This window comes from Diabrotica undecimpunctata, chromosome 1, assembly GCF_040954645.1.
Source record: "Diabrotica undecimpunctata isolate CICGRU chromosome 1, icDiaUnde3, whole genome shotgun sequence".
Lineage (NCBI taxonomy): Eukaryota > Metazoa > Arthropoda > Insecta > Coleoptera > Chrysomelidae > Diabrotica > Diabrotica undecimpunctata.
Window position 1 is genome coordinate 185,449,275 of NC_092803.1, and position 22,683 is coordinate 185,471,957.

Below are 22,683 nucleotides of genomic sequence, written 5' to 3' on the forward strand. Positions count from 1 at the left end.
AATCACTACACTAGTATGGTTGTTGAATTAAAAATAACATTCAATAAATATCTACTTGCTTCAGACCCTTTTTGACAAAAACCTGAAAAATACCAATTTATTTTAAGAAATATAAAAAGCAATATTAAAAATATTACTTTATTTCTCGTATACGAGGGTACACCTAAATTTACATACATAATTTAATTTCTAAAATTATACAACTTCAAATAAATAAGAAATAAGGAATGGATCGATTTTTTTGCACCTGAGTGTACATGTTTTGCACCTCGCCGCCTATTGGTTGAAACATGGCCGCGTGCCGCAAAGGACCAATAGAAAAGTCGTAGGTGCTAAATACATATACAGTACATCAACTACTAATGACACCGTTGGGAAAGTGAAGAAAATCGTTATGAGTAATCGTTAAATCACTATTAGAAATGTTTATGTGGGCATATCGGTTGACTCATGCCATATAATTTTGTAGAATATTTTGATTATGAAAAGTATGGCAGGTAAGTTTGTTCAGAAATTGCTAAATGTTGATAAAAACAAAACCGTCGCATGAGCATCGCTCAAAAACTTAAAAAGTGTTAACTTTATATTGTCATTATGGCCTCAACCAACAGTATTCTATTTTTCTGTTCTAAAAACTGAAAAAAGAAACAATAAAGACCGCTAGAGCCTTTTTTAATAATAAAAAAATGGTAATTTTCCATAAATAATCTCCTAGGAAAAATATTTAAAAACTCGACTCAGTTCCATTAGAAGATTTACTTGGTTGTATTCTAGTTTCTGTTTGGAGAAGCTAGGACTCTTGTTGAGACCTATTAGGCGAGTTGAAAGAGTCTGACTTACTCCCTCCATGATCTCTCAGATACTGAAGCTCCCAGTCGAATATCTATCGCTGCGTTGAAAATTTAGATGATTCGGTGTCTTTTTGCTCTCTACATACGCTATAATTAAGAGTTCACTTCGTCAAGATTCCATTCTTAAGTGGAAGTAAAATACAGGTGTAAAAACTGCAACGGGCATTAGGCAGAGCCTGAGCAGGATGAGTTTCCAACGCTATAATAACCTGTGAAGGACTGAGTAACTTCTCTGCGAATGCATTCATATTTATACATTGGGTGTCCTGCCCTTTTTTAAAAATCATGGATTTTAAAGGTAAATTCTTAGGAGTGGGGTATGAGGTCGGCTGATACCGTTGGCCCTCTCATTGATCAGAGAGCGTTTAATAACATAACTGACCCTAGGTGTTATGTATATCAGTCGATTGTACGTACTGGTGTCAACTTTTATCAGCTATTGCAACTAGCTTTAGATAATCAAATATTACATTTTTATCATATGCCACTTTTAACAATAAACGGAGTTTTGCCTCGATTGACATGATAAAGGCTGCATCTAGAAGAGATCAAGACCATACCCGAAGGTACACATCAGAGGATTGGAAAGGTTTGCATTAGTACAGTACACCAAGGGTTATTATTTTAAAATGGATAAAACATATGTTTTTATGAATGATGAATTAATGAGATTTATAATATTTTCTACAATGAGCAAGCTCCAACGAATTCTACATATGGTAGATGTTTTACTGTTCATCCAACAAAAAAAGGAAAAACAAGATTCAGCTGCTATAAATGTAAAAAGTTCATGTGTCTGAAGCACTTGACACCTATCTGTATCGGATGTGTGAAAAGGTCCTAGGTCTGTAGAAATATTTAGTTAATTTTATATTAATATTTGACCTGAAGCACAGAGTTTTATTTTTTATTGAGTTAAAAGGCTTTCAGAAAAAATGTATTTTTTGTTTTAATTGTTTTTTTTTGGAAAATTGTCATTTATTTTTATTAAAACATACTTAAAATATTGTTTTATTACGATATTAACAAAGAAAAATACTGATAAATGTCGTTTTAAAAATACATGCCATAATTTTTGACATATCGGTCTCTGAGACCCTTGTTATCTTTTATGTATAAATGAAGGTCAAAACATGTGCGTAGAACCTATTATAAAAGAAAGAAGAATAATTAGAGTTTAATGAAAAATTATGTTATTAGTTGCAGATTAAGCAACGTAATCTATTTTTTTTTTCTTTTCAATTTTTTTCGAAGTATCACATTTTTCCATTTATATATTTTCAAATCAATATATGTCCATATTTTAGATTTTAATTTCAATAACCTTCTCTGTTGAACAAACAAAATGTCTCTTAAAATAGCAAGAATTAATTATATGCGAAGTAGAAAGTTTTTTAATGATCAATTAAGTTCTCGTTATTCCAGATAACATAAGTCTATAATAAATATATAAATACATTAAAAACAATATCACGCAATAAAAGTTTTTATAGTAGTTTTCAAAATAAATACAATGTAGTTATATATATTTGTTGCCCATTATCTTCATAATCACGTCGTTTTTATTTCTACAGTGAAGTGTTTGTTGCGTTTTTTCGTCTTCTTATTCATTTGTCTCGGGAATAAATTCATATTGATCTTTCTTGGTTATTTAGTTGCTTATATGACTTGGCTTATTCTAAAACATTTCTCAATTCTTTGATGTGTGTACATTCATTTAGCAAATTCCCATCAGTAAATATGAGCACGTGTTGGTATTCGCCGTCTCATTCGTCAAGAGGCTATTAAATATAATTTATTACCTTAAGCTAGCCAGATTCTCATGTTACAGATTCCAACTTGCCAGCGTTTTAAATTCAAATTGTATCGTGTTGATTTTTAAGTTAATATATTGTGTTATAATTTATGTTATTAGTTATTGTTAAGTTATTTACTGGTCGTGTTATTTTTTAGAGTTTAGTTTAATTGTGATATAATGATTAAATTTCAAGAAATTCTTACACTAACAGTTTCAAAAGTAAATATTTTAAAAAATTATATGATACATAGGTCGTATATCAGTACAACCCTGTTTGGCTTACACGTGGTTCTATTGACGATTGGGAATTTGTAAAATGAATATAGTTCATCCTCCAGCTTTTGATTTTAAGTTTTCATCGTGTCTAGTTCATTTAAACTTTTCTCTCTAAAGTCATTTGCCACAAAGTCCTTCCATCTCCTCCTCCAACCAAAGTATTTAAATTATCCTACTCGCCTTAGTTTTTCTCCAAGCAATTCGATGTCCGCAACCATTCTTGTTCATTCCAACCACATATACTCCGTTTTCGACCTGATAACCTTAAGTTCTTTCTCTTCAATAGCCCTTCTCCAACCCTCCAACATTTCTTTACTCTCCTCCACTAACAGGATATTATCCGCAAAGAACATTGATCAAGGAGCTACCTCCCTTACCATCTCTGTCAGTACATCCATAAAAAAGACAATTTACCCGGTTCCCCCTCTTTCTATTGTGGGTATACTAGCAAAACCTAAAACACAATATTCCAGTAGTGAAACCAATAATATATCTCGGACTGATCTTAATAACGCTACCCAAAAAACGCTGATAACAGTCATCTCCATATACCGGCTATTTTTTTTAACAAATATTCACGGCTGGTAATTTTTAGTAGAAATAAAAAACATTGATATATCAAGATAAATAATTAGACTGACGAAAATGGTAATGAACATATCAGAAAATAAAAATACGAAACACGTTTTTCCTGCAGTCTTCCTTTTTGTCCGAGGTATAGCCCTACTGGACAGTGAGAATCTGATTTTTTGAGATGTGAATTATCTGGAGAGAGAGAGATGACATCGTCTCTTTTGATAGACAACTAGTTTTCACCAGAATGGCACTTCCGTGTTACGTACTTGGGTGTTCTATAAGCTACACTCCTTCAAAGTTTGGTTTATTTGCTGATATGTCTCGATGACTCCCTATGTACACAATATACCACATTTGTATATTTTACCAAGTTCAAACTTGGTAATTGGTCATTTCTTGTTTATTATAAGTAATGTCCTTCATCTTGGTGGCCATCAATGTCAAGGTAGCCCCTGGGAAGATCTGTTAATTTATTTTCTCGTTTAGATCCAGTCGTGGAACGATTGAACGCTATAAGGCCCTTTCAAGGGAGCGCCAGTGACATTTTATGTTTATCATTGCTGTTACATTGGCTATTTTCGTGCATCCCAATATTTTGAAATAGGAGAAGATGGTTAGATAACGCAAATGAACCCTCAGCCAATAATTACACGGATAGAAACAGGCCAGGACAGATATAATCAGATAATCAGTGGTGTGTCGTCCTTTTTTTTTTGAAACTCCAAAAATGCCTAGAGTACGAGGTCGGGAAAATGTCCATCAACTGGTCGAGTTTGATAGGGGGCGGACAGTTGGCCTAAGAAAAGTCGAACTTTCTTTTTGGGAAATTGTGACTAGGGTTTCCAGAAGCTTAAATACTGTGATAAGATGTTATCGGGCACGGTGTTAAGAATACCGGTCACTAAGAACAACAGAGCGTCAAGATCGTCTCCTAACGTTGATAGCTCTAAGAGGCCGCTTTTCCACTACCAAGTCTATTGAAAATCAATGGTTTTCAGAACATGGAAGACCAATTGAAATGCGAACAATTTATCTCTTTTTTTCATTTCGGCCATACTGGTTGCTACCTCTTCCCCCGAACGTTCACGTAATCGTCGTGAACCGTGCAGAGAACTATTGTCTTGGGACCCGGAATGGAATAGGGTTGTCTTTAGTCATGAATCTTTATTGTGTTTAGGGATGCATGGCAGCCGAGCAAGGTCAGAAGACGACGTTGTGAAAGATGAAGTACACAGTGTTTTGGTCGAACGGCACGTGCACCGCACTGTTAGAGTTGTCGTGTGGGATGCAATTGCTTCAAGATCACCTCTAAACTTCCTCAGAGGATACATGGCAGCTCAGCGGTACGTAGAAAAAATTCTAGAACGTCATCTTTTACCCTACCTTCAGACGTTTTAACATTCAATTTTTCAGTAGGACAACGAAAGGACATGGTATTCTTTGAACAAGCTGGAGTCAGTATTTTGCCCTGGTCCCCGAGATGCCTCGATTTATACCCAATTGAACACGTGTGGGACATGCTGAGTCTAGGACTTCTTAATTGCTCAAAGTTTGAGAGCACTTGGGGAGAGAACTAGGGCATAAAACATGATACCGCATTAGGATATTAATTATATAATCTGAAGCTAGTCCAGGCGCATCCAATAGTGTGTTGCCCATCGAGGTGAATCAACTCTTATTGATTTCAGTCACAATGAAAATTATGATTATTTGTTAATTTTGCTACCCTGTATATTTTCAAAATATAATAATTTATAATGCATTTTCGAATTTATATCCTTCAATTCATTTATATTCTTGGCAGTGAATAAAACCATCATTTCATAGCCCGTTAATTATTTTATCTCAAGTTTATGCTTAACCTTGATCCTGACCAGTGGTATAAATATTGTTTTGAACTCTCTTTAGTTGATAATAAAACAACATTCTATTATGTTCTTTTTTAACTCATGTGGGATTTCTTTATCATTATCGTTTATAAATTTTATTATCAGATATAAGCAGTAAATTGTAACCATTGAACGACCCATCAGAAACGATGGGTGCCAATGGGTAACAATATACACTCGCGATCATAAAATTCGGGTCATCTTGAAAATTTGAAGTTTCTTAAATATTTTTGCCTCTGGTGCATTAATAACCTTTTTTTTTCTAATGTATTTTTTATTTGTCATCAATGTTTGTTTTGAAAGAAAAAAAAATGGTGTTTTATTGTTTTTATTGAAAAAACAGAAAACAAATCAAATTGTTGATAAAACAGACATACGAAAAAAAAATGGAAAATACAGAACATGGTAAAAAATTAGTGAAATTTCAATGACCAATATCGTGTATTGCCTCCCCTTGCTCTAATAACCTCTTGCAGACGACGGGGCATACTCTCAATTTTTCTCCGGATTACATGTTGTGGTATGTTATTCCACTCTCTCACTAACAGATCCTTAAGCTCCTGTGCGTTGTTAGGAGGAGGTGTATGGGTTTGAATACGTTTTTTCAAATCGTCCCAGAGATGTTCGATGGGATTCAGGTCCGGAGACCCAGCTGGCCAGGGTACCCTCGTCGTTACAACTTCGTCCAAGTATTACATACTGATCATGGCAACGTGCGCTCGCACGTTGTCCTACATAAAAACGGCGTTTTCTCCAAGCCCTGCCATGTTGGGCATAACATGTTCTTCCGGAATCTCCGTAATGTATCTTCGTGCAGTTAGGGACCCATTTTCGATGAAGGGTAATTCTGTGTGGAAGTCGGAAGATATACCTCCCCAAGCCATGACCGAGCCTCCACCAAATGGCATTCTTGGAGCAATGCAAGCTTGTGAAAATCGTTCACCGGTTCTCCTCCAAACTCTTACACGTCCATCGGATCCAGTTAGGCAGAAACGGGATTTATCTGAAAATAACACTTTGCTACAATCGTTAATTCCCCAATGCGCGTATTGTCGAGCAAAAGCTAGTCTTGCAACTCGAGGCACCCGGCGAAGTGGCGGTCCTCTAGCCATTACCCGAGAAGATAGTCAAGAAGAACGAAGTCTTCTTCTAACTGTTCCAACACTAAAATTGCGATTTCGTACTTCCTCTAGACAATTTTGATGCATAACCGCAGTTGAGGTCCGGTTTCGTAAAGCCTGAAACACAAGGAAATGGTCATCTAGTGCCTTGGTCGTTCTTCTTCGTCCAGAGCCAGGTCGCCTGGTTAGCAAACTTGCCTCCTAGAAGCGTTGAAGCACTCGTTGAACCGTAGAAAGGCTTACGCCAACAGTTCTTGCGACTTGCCGTTGAGTGTGACCGTCTTCCACAAGTGCAACAATTTGTCCCGTTTCAACAACAGTCAAAGGCATTTTTGTCAAAAAATAAACACTAATAATGGCACTAATAACCACTAATGGTGGCAATAATAAACGTTTGTCCGTTGCATTTGAACAGAAAGTCGAAGTACAAGCGAGACATTTAAATCAAGAGGAGTTACAGGTAGCGTTCATTTTGGGAAGTGTGCACTTTACCGCGAAATCGGCACTATTGGAATTCTTTGTTACAAAGGAAACCGCAACAATTCTCAGAAACATGCATTAGTTTGTATTTGTGTTATTATTATTTACGATAAAGCTCGTTAAAAATGAAATATCGGTGATTTTCAAGGTGACCCGGATTTTATGATCGCGAGTGTATTTTTTTGTTTTTCTAATTACAATAAAAAAATGTTGGATTGTTATGAACAAGTTTAAGAATTTTTAGAGAGTTTATTTATCACATTGTAGAAGAAAATACATATTTATTTTATTTCACTTAAAATTTTATTTAAAGTGGGCATTTCATTCTTGAAAAAGAAGCTATGTACTATCTGTCGTACAGATATTTTAACTGTTTTATCGTATGTTGCAAATATATAAGATCGACCGCCAATATTTTTAGGACATATTACTGTTCCAGTCTGATTATATTCCTTAATTTGTTCTGCAAATAGTTGAATTCGCAACAAATAAAAAGGAGCACATTACTTTAGTAAGTCTTGATTTTAACAATAAATATTCTGCAAAACTAACCTGTTGTCTGTTTTATTTTTGCTACCATGGCTGTTATTTTCATTCCAGGATTATCAATTTTTATTTGTTTTTATATGTTTATAATGCATTGGATTTCATTTGATGATAAATGGCCCAAATCTATTCGGCATTTTTTAGGCGGAGAAGGATAATTACCACTAGTACTTGGCATTGAATCCATATTGTTATCTTAATAACACTAATATATCGCTAAATAGTTAAGAAAAGAACTGTTTTTTATATAAATCCAAACGAAAAATCTAAAAATTAAAGGAATAACACAGAAAATACAAAAAATCGTCGATATAAATTTTAAATTTTAAAATTTCATAAATGTCATTAGTGTCAAAATGTCATAATTTAGTGGAGTAAACTTGTCCGCGATTGGACCAATTACAAACAAGCATTACGGAGCGGTAAATTTGAATTACACCTTCTGGTTAAAAAACAAACCATAGTAAATAGAAAATTAATCGAAAGATTGAGTTAAACGCCAACTATTTTTCAAATAAAAATAATAAAATGAAAGATAAATTAAATAATGAATAAAATCAAAAGAAAATTAAAGTAAAATAATTAATAAAAGAAAAATAACAAATCTGTGACGTTTATACGTTACAAAGTATGACAAAGTTTACAGATTTTTAATTAAAATTTGTTTAAGTAATGTTTTAAGTAGTTTAATTGTACGCCCACCACAATTATTATATAAAAATTAAAGTAGAACGGAATATAATGATTCAGTTACATCTGATGATTTGGTAATATCAAAAACATGACACAAATAACGTTTCTGTTTAATATCAAATAAAATAAATTTATTTTATCATTTTTTAGTACATATCTAGATAAAAAGTAATCACATCAAAGATATGACAGATATAACATATTAAAAATCAACAGCTGCAATAGATGTACAACTGTTAAAATATATTAAGAATTACTGTAAATATTGTCTATAAATATTAATTATTACCGGAATATCAAACATTATTATGAGCCACATGACTTATCAGATATAAACAATCAACCAAATACTTTAATCTCTTTTATCCCTACACTGGGAACTTTTATCACTTTTATCCTTATACGGGGGACTTTTATCCTTATACGTTGACTTATTTATCCTCCAATATTATCCCCTTCACAGACATGTCTTGCGTCTATCTTGCTGTCTGTCAGACATTTCCAATTCAGCGATTCATATTATGATTATCATTTCGACGTTGAACAGGATCTAGCCGTGTTCATCTATCATTTTGGCATCAATAGATACCATGCCTGGACTTCCCTTAATGTATCATTTCTGAATTTTATCCTTTTTTGTCGCTCTCCTAACTTTTCTAAGCATTCCAAATTTAGCACCATTTATTCATTGTTCTTCTTTCTTAACTCTTCAACATTTAATATATCACGTTATACCTACCTGGTCTAATGACAGTTTTATATAATTCCCGTTTTAGTTTCATTGGAATTTTTCTGTCTAAAAACATACCTTTTGCATCTGATCATTCAGGGAAACATCCAGATAAATGTGGTCCTGGTAGAAGAAGAACATCATGACTGAAAAATCAATGGTATGACACCTGCTTTTCGAGTATTTTCTAGATTAGACATACAACTTCACTGTTAAGAAGGGGATCAGTAGCGTCGCAAGAGGGCTGACGTAGCACTACTTTAAATCTTTTTCATCAGCTCTCGTTGTCAGTATTACCACATCATCAGAAAACATAAACACCAAGGAACGTTACTTTGAAATTTCCTTGCACACTAATAGTGTACACTAGTAATAAGAATGAGAATAAAACGGTGTAAGCACTGAGCCCTGATGCAATGCTAGTTTCCCATGAAATGTATCAGTCTCTCTCGCACGTACTCTAACACTACTTGCTTCTCTATCATGCACATCTATCACGATATTCATATATTCACCAAGAGTCCCTTTTTTAAGAACCCAGAACTAACTTAATAGCTTGGTCATCTGCGAAGTTAATGATGGTTAAGTAGCTGTTGGCCACTGGTATCCCCATACCGGCTCAACTGCGTCTCCACTGATAAAACTGTTTCTAAATAAAGATTAAATAATAGAGGAGTTAGATTGCATCCTTGTCTTAACCCTATAGTTAGAAATATAACTTCTGCTAACAGGAATGTAGGCCTAGTTGTTTCTGTATAATTTTTTCAAAATATTAATTATCGTCTGCTAAAATTCAAGTTTGTATAAACACTTCCCATTTTTTGATCATTCAGTTGATTAAAATATTGTTCTTCCTTTGTTTTACGTTTGGCTATTTTATATATCTTTCATTTTTTCTCACTACTTGCTACTGCAAAAAGTGTTTCTATTTAATTTTCTAGAACTTCCTATGACTACCACTTGGTCTCTTGGTTCTCAAATTTCACAATTTTCTTGCCATCGATCACTCCGTTGATTTTGGTAAACCACAGTACTGGATTTAGGCACGCTCTGCCTCAATCTCGAAACGCATGGTTCTGTGATGCAACATGCAGGCCCCATACCAGTCCTCTATTAGATTTTGTAGTAAAGCAATAGTTGGGGTGATATCCAGTAACGCTTTCCTAGTTCCATTACCAAATATGGATTCATTACCTTTGATAATATTGTCTATGTTACAAGAAAACAAAATATTCTATCGGTACTCACTTCGCTTGTTTGTGTCTATATTTGTCCCAATAGTACCGTGGGAATTTGCGCCACATCCTAGTTATCTATCTTTTATTGCACCAGCTGATGAGAATGTTAACTTCTTTTGCGTATGATTAACTTTGCGTCATCTGAAAACAGGGCAATGGTTATTATAATTGGCCTTTTATATCTATTGGTGGGAATATACATTTCCGCTGGTGCACATCTTTGTTGGTGACCTTGAAACAGATATAACTTTAATATAATTCACTTGAAAAAATCACCTACCGTATCCGTTGCCGTGACGTATTAACTATCTTAGAATTTATTTACATTGAGTTTATTTTCGATATCTTGTTATCTGTGCCCTTTGACCGATCAGGGCACAGCGATCTTAAAAAAAAACATTAGATCTAGAAAGTCTTAACATTCTTTAGAGATGTGAAATTTTAGCGTGATGCAGCTGTATAAAGCTGATGTGTGAAAATGAAGCTTATGAAAAAAAAATGATTTTCGATCTCTCATTTAAAAATTATTATTTGAGAAATAAAACGGGGAAAGAAACACAAGAAAAACTGGATAAATATTATGGGACTAATGCTCCTTCAGACTACAATACTGGACGGCCCTCCTCATTTACACCGAAAAATGCGAAGGAAGTCCATGAAATGATTTTAGCTGATCACAAAGTCAAGGTGCTTGAATTGGCAGAGGCCACAACAGTTGGTTAAGGGCGCACTAGTCATATTTTGAACTAAATTTTGAATATTAAAAATTATCCTGCTGAAACGTTTGCTGACTGTTGACCAAAAAAAATGATCATACGACCACTTCTTAACAACATTTGGACCTTATGCAGCGCAATCCGTTGAAATTTTGGTATCTATTGGTAACCGTTGATGAAACCTGGATTCACTTCTATATACCAGAGAACAGAATGAACGCACGGCAGTGAACTGAAGCCGTCAAAACTTCTCCCAAGCGGCCAAAAGTTGCTCAATTAATTGGAAAGTTACTCTGTATTTTGGGATTGCAAAAGCATATTATTGTGCATTATTGAACAAATTGAAGCAGGAACTTAATAAGAAACGGTCCCATATGCAGAAGAAAAAAGTTTTGTTTCTTAAAGACCATACACCCGCTCACAAAAGCCTTATGACAATAGCAACAGTTCATGAATTGGGGTTCGAATTGCTTTCTCATCCGGCTTATTCTCCTGATTTAGTGCCCTGCAATTATTATGTGTTTATAAAACTGAAGGTATGGCTCGTAAATAAAAAAATCAGCTCGAACGAAGAGATAATTTACAAAACAAACGGTTATTTTTCAGAGTTTCCAGAATCGTATTATTCGGACGGCATAAATAAGTTGGAAAATCACTAGAATTGTTTATTGAGCAATAAAAAGACTATATTGAGTAAAATGAAAGAATTTACTGGAAAAACATGTTTTTCATTTCAAAGGAGGTTACTTATCAGACAGTATATATGAATATTACACCATTTACCATTTACCACGTTATTATACTCTGATTTATTTATTTTTTATAGACTGTGAAGTTATCATTTAACTTCCCATTCTACGGCCATTTGATCAAGAACGTGACCATAGCAACAGGAGGTTTCCTCTACACGGGCGATTACGTCCATTCTTGGCTAGCAGCTACCCAATATATAGCACCTTTGATGGCGAACTTCGACACCAGTTTATCCAATGAAAGTTTCATAAAATACGTCGACAATGGCACTGCCTTTACTGTCGAATGGGAAAAGGTGACGTTGCAGGATAAACCAGACGATGGAGAGTTCACGTTCCAAGTTACTTTGTTCAATAACGGAGATATTGTGTTCGTCTATAAGCATATACCGTTGCTTGTCGAGCAAATTCAAGAATTGCATCATCCTGTGAAAGTTGGACTCTCTGATGCCTACATTATGGACCAGACTATATTCTGTAAGTATGTTATTTTATGTGCATATGCGAAATCATTAAAATAATTTTAGAATTGTTAGGACTGTATCAATAGGTTTGGTCCAAAACAGCTAGGATAAGTAATTAAATGTTAAATGTAAATAAATGTTTATATAAATGTTATGTAAGCTACTCAAATTCATTGTATAACAATGAATTTGAGTAGCTTTATCAAGTGTATACGTTATTTTTTTACTAGTTTTTATCTATCTAAGAGAGTACGACCATACTCTAGGGTAGAGGGCAGTCGAGGGAGCGATTTTTCTTTTGCATAGTCCAAAAATCTCCGTATTTCTAGAGGGTGGGGATTAAAGTTACGAGCAGCAGTTGTTACTAAGGGTTGAATTAAGTAATCATTTAAAATTGAGGTCGGGAACTATATGAATGATACAACGAAAATATATTATTGTTTTTCTTATGTGAAAATTGAGCCCCTGGATTTGATCTTACCACCGGAAAAATATTGAAACAACTTCCGCCTAAAATTGTTGTCAAATTGATCAATATTATCCATTCATCATTCAGAATAAGAATGAGATATGGTGTCTAAGTTGTGGAATGTAGCAGAGGTTACGCTAACGAAGATACCTCCTATCGGCCCATCTCTTTGTTGCCTGTTATATTCAACCTACGAAAAATATTAAAACAACAAAATCTATAATAGAAAAAAAAGAATCTGATTCCCTTCCGTCAATTCCGTGTTAGGAATAACTGTTTCACCTTCAAACAGGTACATAGAATTATAGACATTATTGAAAAGGGATTAGAGAAAAGGAAAGTTTGCTTGCCAGTTTTCTTGAACGAGGACCGAGCTTATGGTAAGGTTTGATCTCTTTCTTAAAGTTCTATCTCCTATCGGAGGTTGGATATAACGGCTATAGTCACTTTGTTGGCTGCTGCTCTGAAAAGTTGTAGTGGACTACAGTTAAACCATTCTCCAAGGTTCTTCAGCCAGGAGATGCGTCTTCTTCCTTGGATCCTTCCTTGCATAATAATTCTCAGCAGCTCATATTTTTCTCCTCTGGTTATGTGACCCAAATATTCTAGTTTTCTTCTTTTTATGCTGTTCATAATTTCTAACTCCTTATTTAGACGTCGTAGTACCTCAGCATTGGCAATCCTTTGAACCCACTGAATTTTTAATATTCTTCTGTAACACCACATTTCGAACGCTTCTATTTTTCTTATGTGTTGTTTCTTCAATGTCCAAGCTTCCATTCCGTATAGTAAGATAGAAAATATGTAACATCTTAGAGCCCTCAATCTGAGATGCAACTGAAGGTCTCTGTTGGTAAGCATTGGGAGATTATTAAAATCTTATATATCGCACGCACATTTTAGACATTAAGAAATTTAGAGATTAAGAAAAATTATGGCATGAGAACCTCTAGGTAGTGTACTAGTTCCAATACTTTATTTACTGTTCACCAGTGTTATTCTTAACCTTGAGCATGATACTATTATAATCTTTGTTGGTGATACTGTTATTCTATAGTTAGAAGAGACCATGGAGAAGCTAACAGGGAACTGCAAACAACTGTAGATCAGATGCACACATCCCTGCATTTCAACTTCACTAATAAAAAACCCAACAAATTAACATACGAATAAATAACAGCAAAGTGTTATTTGGGAATGACACTCGACGCTAGGCTTTGCTGGAAAACTATATCGAATAGAAATGTGAAGAGCTTGGCATAAAATATAATGCGATGTAATGGCTGCTGGCAAGAGACTCCAAGGTGTCTGTACATAACAATCTACAGTGTGTAAAAGCCAAATGGAATAAATTCATTATTTAGGTTACTGTACATATTTATAAAAAATCCCGAAACACGTCAAATTTAAATTAAAGCTTCACATTCTTTAACGTGAAAATGCAACCCCTACCTTCAACCCCCTTAGAATGACAGGTACAACCCCCAATTTTTAAAATAGGAAGTATAGGCTTGTGCTATATCGTTTGAAAGGTCTTTTCATTCTCCATTCAAAAATGTTGTCGCTTTCAAGTTTATTAAGATTAATTAAGATAAATTAAATTAAAATCATGTGGTTACCGAAATTCGCTACAATACAATCAATTCAAGTTTTTTAAGATTAATTAAGATAAATTAAATTAAAATCATGTGGTTACCGAAATTCGCTACAATACAATCAAAAACTAAAATGTAATGCAAAACGTAATAAAATGTAGAACACGAAAAAGAACTATGAATGTTAATGAAGTAGATGTTCAAAATGTTCACCGCGAACGTCTTGGCAACATCCTAATCTCAAATAAAACTGTCTTCTAACATTATTTAACATAACAGGCGCGATCGACCTAATCGCAAGCGTTATTCGTTCTTTTAAGTCATTTAAATCAGAAGGTTTAGTTTTGTACACATGGCTCTTCACATATCCCCATAAAAAGAAATCTAATAATGTAAGATCAGGTGATCGCGCTGGCCATTCAATCGATCCTCGCCTCCCTATCCACCGATTGGGAAATATTGTATCGAGGTACTGCCGGACATTAAGTTGGTAATGTGGTGGTGCTCCATCCTGCTGAAACCATATCGTATTCGCTGGAACTTGAGGGTTTCCTGGATCAAGATATAAATTTGCCAACGTTGAAATGACATCATTTTGAAGTAGTGCCAAATAATTGTTGCCATTCAAGTTGCCCTCAATGAAAAAGGGACCAATGATATTGTTTCCTACAATCCCTGCCCAAACATTAACCTTTTGAGGGTATTGAGTGTGCTCTTCTCTCATCCAGTGAGGATTTTCCGTAGCCCGGTAGCGGCAATTTTGCCGATTAGCATGACCGTTAAGTGAAATAGTACACTCATCAGAAAACATAACGTCTTCTAATTGGATAATATTGTTATCCAACATGTCCATCATTTGCTCACAAAAAAAAGTTCTATCAAAATCGTCTTCCATGAGCTCCTGAGTAGGTATCATCTTATAGGGATGCAATTTATTTTCTTTTAATATGTTTACTATCGATGTATGGCTAGCATTGAATGTAGTGGATGCCTGTCTACTCGATGTATGTGGATTTTCCTGAAACTCAAGCAACACATCTAATTTGAGTTCATCACTCAGTGCATTGGCAGCTGCTTTTTTTATCTGCCTTACATGACCAAACTCGCGAAACTGCTTCTCTATTTTACTTATTGTTCCTTGGGATATAGGCGGTAAATTAGGAAATTTCTCATGAAATAGGCGAGTTACTTCCTGTTGTGTTCGGGTGTTATCTCCGTAACCAATCATTTGTAAAACTGTTATTTTATGCATTTCCGTTAATCTAATCATTTTTCAGAATTGAATTGAACGAACTTTTTACTTAAATTAAAATACTGACAACTTAAATAAAACAATTTACTAATGCGTGTTAAAATAACGTTGCCACGGAAATTCTTTAAAGTGTTTTAATGGTTACCATCTAAAAACCACATTGCTATGGTTTTTGTTCACTTTCTCATTATCAAGACCTAAACGGGAAATACGTTTTGAGTATATTTTAGCGAATTTCGGTAACCACATGATTTTAATTTATTTTATCTTAATTAATCTTAATAAACTTGAAAGCGACAACATTTTTGAATGGAGAATGAAAAGACCTTTCAAACGATATATCACAAGCCTATACTTCCTATTTTAAAAATTGGGGATTGTACCTGTCCTTCTAAGGGGGTTGAAGGTAGAGGTTGCATTTTCACGTTAAAGAATGTCAAGTTATAATTTAAATTTGACGTGTTTCGGGATTTTTTTATAAATATGTACAGTAACCTAAATAATGAAATTATTCCATTTGGCTTTTACACACTGTATAATAATCGTCTAGTAGATATAGAAATCCGTTTGGATGTATGGTAGTAGCCAATAAAACTAACAGTTCAAGTTATTCAACGATTTCAGATCACAGTATTAAGAAACATAATCTTGCACCTTGGTGACCAAATACTGTTGACATTCCTTAAAAAAACATAGCATTGAAGACTTCGGGTAAGCTGAGCTTCCACTGTTCATTTCAGTATTTCTGATGATAACTTTCAAGGCTAGAGTCGATAATGGATCACCCTAACTCAACCCTTCAAAATATCTGGAAGTCTTCCTTCTATTTACTCTTTACTCGTAGTGCATTTATATATCGGACTCTTTCAGTAAGAAAATTTCATTAGTGGGTCGTTTAGGTTCACGGATACCTTCTTGGTATTGCCCGAGTTTTCTTTCCACAATTTTTCCAGGTTGTTCTTCATCAATGTCACTAGTATTTTGTCCACCACATTTTGTTGCGCTATATCACGATAATTACGCAGTCGTAGTAGGATTGCGGTTTTGTTTCTCTCTTTTGTGTAGGCTCTCTTTGTTACAATTTTTTTTATCAATATCATTCTTAACGTTATTATCGTTTTTCCTCCAATTTTTGGATCCGTGTTGGGTTCCTTCTTGGAGTTTAATTATTTTTTATACAGTAAATATCTTCTATTGATATCTTTATTATCTGTTGTTGTATTTATTTCCTCACTATCGGTATTTTTAGTACTTTGTTCATCCTTTACATAATTTCTTCTCTATAGAGCGTTTCACGTTAAGAAAATAACATTGCGGAGATAGGGCCATGTATTTCTTATGGACGATAGAAGCGCAGCGATGCCACGATGAACACAAGCACGAGTCAGGGTTGTAAAATTTGTATTTTCGTTTTCACAGACATGAATTAATGTTTTTTAACGTAATTGACCAAAAGTGTCCATTCGAAACAAGAGATGAAAAGTAGGGAAAATGATTTTAATTAAATAAATAGTATTTACAAAAGATAATTTTATTTTATCTTATTTTAATTATAGTAACGACAGTTTATTTGTTTTTCGGTAAGAATATCATATACCATGAATCATAGAAATCAGTATAAAATATTGCTTAGTTAAATCATGCACTTTGCCGGCTATTAAAGATTTAAAAGCAAATAAACGGACCGCTTGGAATGCATATATCTAATTACTAATTGCAATTTAAAATAATACGGTGTGCGTATTGTCACCTCGGGGGAACAAATAAGGGTCTAATCACCTTCTGATATCCCCGGGTGCTCTGTAGAGGGCTTCGAATATACTGTCGAGAGCTCCTCTACTTAAGTCCATTTTCGGGTTATGGACTTGGAAAATATTTATCTTCGGTGTCTTACCTTGAAAAAGGCAAGATATTTCTTACATGACAATTTCTTCGTCGAAATAAAACACCAAGTTAAGTTGAAACAATTCTCAGCCACAGAGTATGGAAAATAAATGCAGGAAGCAGAGCCCCGAGAGCACTAAGCTCTCGAAGAGCCCATGAGGGACTGACTTGGCTGACCTGAAAATCGCCAATATTTATATGCGCTGTTCGAGCGATAAATAGGGATTTCCAGGTCAAGAGCCAATGGGAAAATTCGAGGCGGGGCGATGCGCATCGAAATGCGTACTAGTCCACAGACTATGGCATTCGATGACAGTATGTCAGCGATTTTATGTCCTTCTCTGAGACTACATAATGATAATAAGGCTTTGTGGTTCTTCAGTTGTTATTCTTTACAGTTAAATGTTAATTGAAAATGGAAATTCGAAAAATATATCGACAATCTAGTAAACCGCATGCCTGAGAGTTTTGGCAACACTGATCTCCATAAGCCTAATGTTATTTTCTTAACGTGGAACGCTGTATAGAAATCAATTTTTTTCTGTCTCTTTTTTTTATTGTTTTTGTCTGTTATGCATCTTTCTAAAATATTCTTCCGTTTCTCTAAAATGTTATTTTTCCAATTTCATCATAACTTCTTTGTTACGTTTTTGTGATACAAGTAATTTTCTTTAAAATGTATGTAATAAATAAACTCAAGTCATAAATTTATTATATTGGTCGAGGTATATAGATGATATGCGTATGTTTTATAGGCACTAACAGCCAACAAAATATATTATCAACATTAATAGACACAATCCAATCAAATGTGACATTTCAATAGAACAATTTAACAAAATTGATAATCAATAATTCAACACATCCATATCACCATAAATCAGAATAATTTAATGACATGATTCATGGCATGACAACTATTTCCTTATCAGAAAATAACTTCACAAAAGAACCAAACATAAACAAGCATGAATGTTTACAATGTTATCATGATTGATAAAATAGTTTTGAATAAATTAAAGGAAAACCCATATATTAGAGTTTTTTGTTTGAGTAACAATATAAATCATTGGGCATTTTTTATTCCAGTCTATTCACTACACGTGCCTGCTGCATTAAGTTCCTTCTAAGATGATTTACATGCATTTCCAGACGAGTTGAACATTTTTTTGGTACATATTTTTTATATCTTTTTTTCTTGATGAGAGTTACTTCAGAGTCTTCGCCTATATGGCTCTGTTGATATTCTACATTGATTATCATACCTAGTGCATAATGCAATTTAGGACGGCTTACAGCCTTTTCTTGGATCTTTATAAATTGTGTTTCCTTGGTCATTCCTTTCAACACTCCAGGTACATATATGTGTACCACTATGAATGTTTAAAATATACCAGTTAGTCCTCTATGGATTACCTAAGCCCTGATGTCCAATGGTCGGGGATTTTAAAAACCTTTCCAAACATTTCTAATTCGTGTGTATTTGTCCCATAAGAAGTTGGAAATATTGATTTTTTTAATTGTTTGAAGAATAATGAGTTTGCAGCTGCAAGGAAACCTTTTTTGACTGAGGATCAGAAGAGGAGAACTAGTTGTATTTTATAATGAATTCATAAACTGTGAAGACAACTTTTAGTCTAACGTTGCATTTTCCGATAAAAAAATGCTTCAATCATATAACAATTGTCGAATAAGAGTTTATATGCCGAGAAATCATAGGTTTGATGAACGGTATACTCATCATTTAAGAAATAGTGGAGGATTATCGGTCAACGTATGGGGATGGATGACCCCGGCATTTGTTCTCATATAGAAGAAAAAATAACAGGATTGTGTTAGATACATATTCTTAAGAACATAATTTTGTCATTAGTGATACAGAGATTCTCCAATAACACCTTCATCTTCTAACATGACAATTACCCGGTGCATACGAGAATTGTTCGAGAATGGTTGGAAAAAACTCATGTTAATGTTCTTCTAACTTGGCTTTCCCAGAATCCAGAACTTAACCCCATCGAAAATTTGTGGGTAGAGTTGACAAAGGAATTAAATGAAAGAAACCTTAGACCACAGAATAGAATTCAAGAATTCAACTATGGGAAGCAATTGAGCAGGCACGAGAAGAGCTTGTTGCATATAGCATGAGGAGATTGGTGCTATCTATGAAGAAGAGACAGAAGATTGGAAAGTATTATTGACAATAATGGGGTTTCCACCAAATAACAATTGTGTTACTGTTTATCATTAGTTAATATAAAATAAAGCGGATATTTTTAATCCAGACTTCCTTATTTTCGTTACTCAGAACATAGGTAAACCATTTTATTCAAAAAAACTTCTTTCTATAATTTCCATTTTGTTACGTTTTGTAAAATCTTCTTCTTCTAATGGTTCTACAACCCTTTGTGAGTCTTGGCCTGCTTAACGATGTTCTTCCATTCTGTCCTGTCGGATACTTTCCTTCGCCACTGCCTGATGTTCATGGTTTTAAGATCCCTCTCTACGTCGTTTATTCATCTTTTACGGACCTTCCTCTTGTTCTATTTCCTTGGGGCTTCCATCACTCTACTACGTTTACAGCTCGATTATCTGGCATTCTTTCTAGGTGACCAAGCCAGTTTAGTCTTTGTGACTTTACAAATCTAACAATATCTGCGCCCTGCATTAGTTCATCCAGCTCGTGGTTCATTTTAATTCTCCACGAACCATCGCTACATTGGGTTGGTCCAAATATCTTCCTTAGTATTTTGCGCTCAAATATTCTCAGTTGATTTTCATCAGTGGTTGAGAGACGTTTCATATCCATATGTGACCACTGGTCTAATTACTGTTTTGTAGATTCTAAGGTTAGACTCACGATTCAGTAACTTACTTTTCATTAAGTCTTTGTATGCATAAAAGCACTTATTACCGCTAAGAATCCGTGCTTGTATTTCTTGACTGATGTTGTTGTCATTTATTATTGAGCCTAGGTAGGGAAAAGTGGAGGCATATTTGTAGGTATGGTTGTCTACCTTCAGATTCTCGTGTTGATTCTATTTTGTGCACTCCATATATTTTGTTTTCCTTTCATTTATATATAGACCAAACGTAGCAGCTTCTCGTTTCAGTTCTATAACTTTTTCGTTTAATACCCTTTTGTTGCGGCTTATTATGGCAACATCATCCGCATATGCGTATATTTGCATTGATCTTGTATTAATACAGCCGTTTATATAAAGTGTTCTAACAACAGCTTCTAAAGTAAGATTAAAAAGTGTTGTTGATAAGGCATCACCTTGTCTAACTCCATTTTCAATATCAAAGGCCTGCGTCATATCTCCATCTATTCTCACCATAGCTTTGGAACCCCCCAGAGTCATTCGTATAAGTTTAACCAACTTATTAGGTATCCCTAACATAGATAGTTGCTTTAACATCTTTTGTCGATCTACTCCATCAAAGGCCTGTTTGAAATCGATATACAAGTTGTAAATAGGTATGTTATATTCAACACATTTTTCATTTCACCAATCATCTCCTCCGAAAACGATTCCAGGCGGCTGTATATAATTCCTGATAATATCTTGTAGACGACATTTAAAACTGTTATGCCCCTATAATTTTTGCAGAGTCGTTTGTCTCCCCCTTTGTACATAGGAAGTATGATTCCTACTTTTCAATCTTCTGGGATGACTTCTAGTATCCCTATGCGGTCGATTAGTTTATGGATACGCCTCCATAGCGCATGTCCACCATTCTTTATCAGTTGTGCAGTTATTCCATCTGTGCCAGATGCTTTGTTATTTTTTAGATGTTCTATGACGTTTATCGTTTCTTTCAATGTTGGTTGCTTAACTAGTTATTCTGCTGTATGGTGAATTATTTCTTCATCTTCGTTTTGTTCTTTTTCTGGGTTTAACAGCTCTTGAAAATGCTCCTTCCACCTTTTCATTATTTCCTCTTTCTCGCTGATAATTGCCCCATTTTTGTCCTTGCCAACTGTTGATTTTGTCATGTGACCTTGGGTGTATTACTTGGTTTTTTTGTAAAATTTTCTACTCTCTCTTTTGTTATTATAATCTGTAATTTGTTGTATTTTTCTATTCAACATTTCTCTCTTTTTTCTTTGCATCTTTTCTGAGTTCTTCATATACTCTTCTATTCAATCGGAAATCCCTTTGTAGACATTTCTGTCTAGCTATATTTTTGCTATTTATTACTTGTTGGCAATTTTGGTCAAACCATTTCTCGTTTCTTTTGCTTGAGGTTTCACCTAATGTTTCCTTTGCCATATTTGAAATTGTCGTTTGGATAACATTCTTCTTCAATGTTGTTTTGTTCTCCTCTTTCATTTAATATTACTTTTATTTTCTGCTGGTACTCATTCTTCTTTTTAGGATTTTTAAACATATATTTGTTCCATTTTCTTTGTTTGGCGCCTTTGTCTTTTCTTACCATTGATATTCTTTGTTTTACAAGGACAAAGTGTCCTTGTGTAGTGTAGTGTAATGTGCAATGTTATGTTTACGACATTCTATGATTGTTGGATAGGCCAAAATTGACAAAATGCCCCTGAAGATGCTCTAGGGAGCGAAAGTACTTGGGCAAGATTTAATTAATAAAACTGTGCTCGACATCTGCCTTTTATTTGATCAAAGTTAATATTCTTTAGTTGTGTTTTTGAGTCTTGAAAAACGTAATTTTGCGTTGTTTTCAGTTTTAAATTGTTTATAACTCGAAAACGATCAAGTTTACAGAAAAATTACTGAAAAAATTGTCCGGACCGAAAAAATTGATTGCTAAATGTAAATAATTTAGTTTATCTTTGTACGGCGTGTTTTAGTAGTTTAATAAATGTTTTTTCATTTTTTTGTTACTACTTTATTTTTAGAGCTGAAGTTTCTTTGCATTTTGTTTGTTCTTTTGTAAGAGTATATTTTTCGTTTAAATAAAAACGGGTTTAAAATATGTAGTCCTATCATTTTTGATCTAAAAAAATTAACCTATAGTTAATAGGTAATTACAGAATTTTTTTACCCAGCAAAACCGGTCTCAGGCAACAGGGAGCGACTCGACCAGAGTATCTTAAACTTATCACGCGATAAATGTAGGGTTAATAAAATAAATGTTTATGTTTAGGTGTAACTGAATTATTTCCAGTTTCCTTTTTGTTCTAATAAAGGCAAGAAATTTAGATAATTAATAATTTCACGTTTAAAAATTTGTTATGTCTACTGCAACATTTTAGTCTAATCATATAAACGATCGAAACAATTGATGTATACGTTTGTTGTAATAAAATATTTGAGTTAAATTGATTGTCATCACAATGAAAAATTATTGCCTTCTAAGAAACAAAATGTTTATT

At 34.1% G+C, this 22,683-nt stretch overlaps 1 protein-coding gene across 1 annotated transcript in view; it reads left to right on the forward strand.

Annotated features, from left to right (window-relative positions):
* Positions 1 to 22,683, forward strand: part of l(1)G0289 (plexin domain containing lethal (1) G0289) — a 110,721-nt gene that overhangs the window by 78,436 nt on the left and 9,602 nt on the right. The window contains exon 5 of the mRNA XM_072520765.1: positions 11,741 to 12,143. Coding sequence (XP_072376866.1) covers positions 11,741 to 12,143 — 403 coding nt within the window. The remainder of the gene's footprint in view (positions 1 to 11,740; positions 12,144 to 22,683) is intronic.